The sequence below is a fragment of the Cryptomeria japonica genome, chromosome 2, assembly GCF_030272615.1.
Source record: "Cryptomeria japonica chromosome 2, Sugi_1.0, whole genome shotgun sequence".
In the NCBI taxonomy this organism is placed as follows: Eukaryota; Viridiplantae; Streptophyta; class Pinopsida; order Cupressales; family Cupressaceae; genus Cryptomeria; species Cryptomeria japonica.
Genome location: NC_081406.1, coordinates 677,670,594 through 677,677,014, shown reverse-complemented (window position 1 = coordinate 677,677,014; position 6,421 = coordinate 677,670,594). Strand labels below are relative to the sequence as shown.

General features: G+C 33.4%; 1 protein-coding gene across 1 annotated transcript; it reads left to right on the top strand.

Annotated features, from left to right (window-relative positions):
• The first annotated feature begins 5,028 nt into the window (after positions 1-5,028).
• On the top strand, positions 5,029-6,412 carry LOC131036851 (basic blue protein-like). The gene is made up of 2 exons (XM_057968843.1): positions 5,029-5,254; positions 6,088-6,412. The coding sequence occupies exons 1-2, from the start codon at positions 5,080-5,082 to the stop codon at positions 6,288-6,290; spliced, it is 378 nt and encodes a 125-aa protein (XP_057824826.1). The 5' UTR covers positions 5,029-5,079; the 3' UTR covers positions 6,291-6,412.
• The last annotated feature ends 9 nt before the right edge of the window (positions 6,413-6,421 follow it).

Genomic DNA, 6,421 nt, shown 5'->3' with positions numbered 1-6,421 from the left:
ATATTAATTTTCATAAAAGGGACCACAAGAGGTAAGTCCTGACACCATGGGAGGAAAAATACTAAGGAACTTGGATAGAATAAACCTAAAAAATATGTCAAGGGAGGTAGATAACAAAGTGTTAGCTAGGAGAGGAAGATATCAAAATGGCTATTGAACAAAAAATATCATGAGATGTTAGTGCGTCACATGGATACCTACACTTCACGTTAATATCCAAGCAATTTCAACTATAGAAAAGAAAAGAAACACTAGAAAATAACACGATTAACATGTTTGAATGTTTGAAACACTAATTTTCATAAAAGAGACTATGAAAGATACACATTTGATACCATGGGAGGCAAAAAGGTTAAGGCAAGGGTAGAATGAGCCCAGACAATATGATATCCAGGTGAGATCAAGGGCTAAAAAGTTGTTTAAATATTCTCTCTAAAGCAGTTCCACCAACATAAGAAGGTAGCAAGTGGTAAAGTGCTCCAAAATGGCCATTAAACATAAAATCTCATGGGATGTTAGCATGTCACATGCACATCTATGTTTCATGCTAGCATGCAGACAATTTTAACTCTAGAAAATAAAACACTAGAAAATCACAAGGTTAACATGTTTGGAACATTAATGTTCACAAAATGAACCATGAGAGACACATAATTTACACCATATGAGGAAAAATGCTAAGGTAATGATATAGTAAACCTATAAAATATATTAAAGGAAGAAGACACCAATATGAGTTTAAAACATAATGAAAAATTACAAGGTTATGCAATTTTTTCGGTTAGAATTGTTGGATATATTGTCATGAAAAGTATTTTAGATTTGTTTTGAAGCATACTAGAGCAAATTTATGAGACATAATTGAGTAAATTTATGGAGGATTTATAAGTAGATTCATGAAGAGGTTATGAGAAAATTGTGAGAAAATTTATAAGAAGATTATAAAAGGAAAATTTGTGGCAGATTTACAAAGAGGACTTTATGCAAATTTAAAAGAGGAATATATAGATGATTTATAAAGAAAATAACATAAAGAAGAGATCTATGTCAAATTTGTAAAGAAGAGTATATGCAAGATTCAAAGAGGAGTCTATGGTAGAAATATGTGTGAAAGCATTGCATTCAAATTTGTGGAGGAAAGTATTGTATCGACATCAATTATATTTGTGAAGGAGAGCATTTGTATGATAATTGTTGTATCATCTACAAGCATATTTGTGAAGGAAAGTATATCTATATTTAGATTTTGTCTAGACAATTAACATCCAATGAAGAATTCAAAAGTTGGTGCATCCTAAGGGGAGATTGGTGTCTCTCACTAATTTGGTGCTTAGTTGTAAGGGTTGGTTCCTCTAGTAGGTTGGCGCTTACAAATTGGTGACAAGTTTATATAAGCAATATTTTGCCAAGCTTTTGTCCTTGTGGGTTGGTGCCTATGAAGTTTGTAAGACAAGTTTATATAAGTAATATTTTTCCATGGTTTTCTCCCATAAGGGTTTGCACATAAATTTTGTGTTGTATGATTATTGTATCTTTTGTGAATGATATTGTGCAAATTGATATTCTTATGATGTCAAGTCAAAAAATAAAGAGATTGTATTATACCAATGCACCCCCCCAGTATATTCATGTGCTCTTCAACACTTCACCCTACTTTAGTGATCTTATGATACTAAGTGATATGTTATGCTAAAGTATATAAATAGAATATTAAAAAGTAAGTTACATCATATAATACTCGATAAGGATAGAGTATTCATAGAGCTTTTCAAGTGGAGGAACCATGCCCCCAAGCTAAGAACTTGCAAAACAAGTACATTAAATAAAAAAAACCACAATACAATAATGTTAGAAAGAATAAACTTACATAACCACTATTTTAAAATATCACAAAACTATATAGAAATATAAACAACACATGCCCAAAGGAGAAAAGCAAATAGAAAACAAGCAAAAAAAGTTTTGGGTCAGTAAGTGAGAAAGACCTAGACATGGAAGGTTGTCTCAATACTTTGCATCATCCCCAAATATAATGAAAACAATAGAGATGAAAAATAGATGAATTCTTTTATGGTGAGGAATATGTAATGAGCCAATTGATTGATTCATAGAGAAAGGAAAGCAGTCAATATAAAAGAGAATACATGACTTATACTCTATCTTTCTTTGTTGCTAAGGTTCATAAATACCTTATTGGATCATAGGAATTCACAACTAAAAATTTTGGGTGACCATGTGAGGTATAAAAAAGTAAGTCATATGAAGCACATATGCTAGCAAGATTTGCTTCTAAGTGGCTGACATGCTGCTAAAAAATAGGTCACATATGAAGTGCATGGGCTTGCCAATTATGATGCTAGGTGAGTCAAGTGCTATAAAAAATTACACCATGCGAAGTGCATGAGCTAGCAAGCTCCACTACTAGGTGACTCATAAGCTACCAAAGTAGGTCTTATGAAGCACACAAGCTAGCAAACACCATTACTAGGTGGCTTATATACTACTAATGTTGTATGAAGCATTTCTATAATGTGGGTGTGCATATGTGTGGACGCGTATATGATTAGAATGCATGCATACAAATATTTTAAGGAAATATTAGTGTGAAGAAAGAAGGGAGGGGATTCTTAGAAAGAATGCATGCCCCCCAATTTTTTTCCCATCTACCAAAAATATAGGTAAGGACAATAATGATGAAGAAGGTTGTGCATTTACCCAGGAGAAGGGAATATGGTTGCACATGAAATTATGCCACCATGAATCACAACAAGCAAATAAAGTAAGTTATGTGCACCACATAATAGATAATAGCACAACAAAGTGATAGTGACCATTTATGGTGATTGTTGGAACATGTCCATTGTCTCCCCTTGGGATTCATGACATGATTTAACAGTCTCCAATGAGATCCTTAAATGGGATGGTAGCGGTTTCTTGAATAGGTGCACCTTTTGGGAAAAACAACTAGCTCAACTCCCAATTAAATCATATTTATATTTGACACTAATTGAAAACAATCCATACCAACAAAATAACCTTCTCACGTGAAACTCATATTAGTACAATTTAAAAGATCTAATTATTATTAGACTATTGACACTAAGGCAAGGCCTAATCAAATTAAAACATCAGAATCAATTGGCCTATTCAATCACCGCACCAATAAAAGTTGTAATTCTTGGACGTTAATTTTTTTTTATCTCCAATCACCTTCTTAATAATTGAAAAAATATAGGTAGGTCCTTGAACATTACCTAACAAGCACACACTAGGCAATGTTAACAAGCACACACTAAGCAATCATAGGCATAAGAAATCGTCAAGTATACTATATAATAGAATAAATTTGCACAATACATAATTAAAAAATTTATTTTAATTTTTTTATTATTTAGATAGAGAATGTTTGAAATTACAAAACCACTCTTTAATTACAAATTTGTAGTACATCTTTTCTTCCATCCTTTTTTCATTTACTTTTAGATTGTATCTTTTAAGATTTTTTTTTTAATTAGACAAAACTAATTACAAAGAAAATAATGACAATTTAAATCCGTTAATGGGTCTCAAAGGGTTAATCCTTCTTCTCAGACAACAAGTCTTTCTCTTTGGTCCCCCTGCGATAACCTGGTACCTTCTAGTGCAGGATGTGTAGCCAAGGATCGTAATGGAGTAACCATTGCTAGGTGCAAGCAGCATTTGAACCCGAACACTAATAATGAAAATGAGGCAAAAGCAATTTTCTTGGCAATTCAAGTAGCGAAAAAATTAGGAGTTTCAAGGTTCCATTTGGAAGGAGACTCCCAAATAATAATGCAGGCTGTAATTCGAGGAGAAGCTCAAAATTGGAAGATTGACAAAGAGGTTAAATGGATTAGAAGCGAAATCCTCCCAATCGGGGGGGTCTACATCCACAAAACGTAAGTGTGGATGTTTGAGGAAGTCAAGGAAGAGACAAGGCTAACGTACCCTATGGATAGACTCCCCCCCTCAAGATAACAATGGCACTGAAGATCCGAAGGAGTAGATGGAGCAGGTCGAAGCGTCCAGTGGGAAAGGCAAGGAAATTGTCTCAGTGAATTAATGCAGCAAGCTACCTGGTTTTTTGATATATTTTGTTTGAAGCGTATACATGTATAATGCATTGTAAAGACTTTAGCTTTAAGCACAGGGAATGGGGATTTGTGTTTAGATTCAGTATGGATAGAGAGGGGGGTGTATGTTTTATAAATCAGCTGATAGTGCAAAACTTTCTTTCATTTTGTGTTTCGAGAGACTATAAAGATGTAATGATTTTTTGACTAAGTAATAGAAAAACATTTACCAATAAAAATAAAATAAAATAATGACAATTCAAAAGAAACTACAGATAAAGAAAAAATAAAATAAAGATTTTCAAAATGTTTCAAAAAAAATTGAACAATTGCTTAAAGAATACAAATAAATCTAATAAAAAACTAAACCATCTCTGCATTTGACACCACTTGCGTGCACTAAAAACAAGCCATAAATTTAAAAAAACAGGTCCTCACGTGAAACTCGTATTACCATACTTACAAAAACAGTATATTTTAAAACATCTAATTATTGTTAGACCATAGACAGGACATAATAATTTAAAAATAATTAAAACATCGGAATCCATTGACCTGTTCAGTCACTGCACCAATCAAAATTGCAATTCAAAGTCGCCTTCTTAATTACAGAAGAAATGCAACTAGGCCCTCAAACGTTACCTACTTTGTGTTTCCTCAGTTTTGAGATAAGTGAAATTTAATTGCATGGCAATGTGATATGAATAATCCCACTTGAACACAGATTCATGCACAGAAGTCCATAAATTATGGAGTATTAAAGTTGATCATCATCCCAATCCCAAAGTCCAAAGTGTTCCCAATCTCAATGAAAAAGTGGAATAAACTATTTCATATAGTTTTAAATCCCATCTTCCTTAACTCGCTGGTACTAGTGATTATATCTCTATATATATATATACTCCATGGCTGCTCTTAGCAAGCACACACTAAGCAAGTTTAGTTTTTGTTGGGAGTTTTATCTGGATCCTGTGCATAGCTAGAAATGACTAGCCAGGGAAGAGGCAGTGCAGTGCTTTTGGTGGTGTTGATTGTGGTGGTGAACCTTCAATGGAGATCTGTGGAAGGGCATGTTTACACAGTGGGAGGCACCCAGGGATGGGGATTTCATTCCTACAAAAAGTTCTCCGCTGTTAAGTACAGAGCTGGAGATAGCTTAGGTAATAAATGAAGCTTTATGTTTTGATATAGATTTTTTAACAACTAATGATATCAATCTTTCACAATTCATATCGATTTTTGCAGCTGTTTTTGAATGCGATTGTGTATGATTTTGGATCAACGTTTCAATCAGGATGTTACAGAACTCAAGGAATAGAAACAGTTCTATACTAATGTTCTATTCCTTGAGCTTTCTAACATTCTGATGATAGATCACAGAGTGTGTTCCGAAACGTTGATGGAAAAAACACCCACAATCTAATCTAGAAACTGCAGCAAGAACTCTAAGATGTTAAGGCTTCCACAGTCCACACCATTGGACTCTTTGATATAAAACACTTGTTTACTTCTACAGTTCTTTCATCCAAAAATAATGTGAAAGTTTTTCAGTTCTTTCATCCAAAAATAGTGTGAAATTTTTTCAACCTGTGATTTGGATTACACAACTTATCCAGTATCACTTAGATGAATGAAGATTGATCAATGTAGAGTGAAATAAAATGAATGATAGATCATTATAGTTACCCACTCTTTAAACTCTTAGAAATTTCATTATATCTGGTCGAGTTATATTCAGTATTTCTTTGTTTCTAGATTATACTGTTTGTAATTTTGTTTGCATCAACATTTCAGATCATAATCGGTGACAAGAGTAAGAGAGCTGTAGGAGTAAAATGAGTCTACTCCTACAGCTCCTCTCACTCCGTCTTAGTAATGGATCTTCAAATGTGATCCTAAATGTTGATGCAAACAAAATTGTATCCAGAAACAAAACAGTAATGATAATAGACTATAAAAATCTAATCTTTAATATTGTATTATGGTGCTGCAGTGTTCATCTACCCACAATTTGAACACAAGGTAGTGCAGGTGTGGTCTAAGGAGGATTATGATAAGTGTGTGGTATCAAAAGGAGCAAAGAGCTATACCTCTGGACGGGATAAGATTGTACTGAAGCGGGGTTGGAACTATTTCATTTGCCCCTGTAAAGGGCATTGCTCAAATGGAATGAAGCTTAAAGTTAAAGCATTTTAGGTTAACCATAATGTAATCTGTAATGAAAGTCAGACAGGGGACTTTCTATTTCAGTTGTTTTTAACTAATTCAAGGAGAATATTAAGTTATAAACTTATGTTTCTCATTTTGATTTCAAGAGTAAAGCGTTC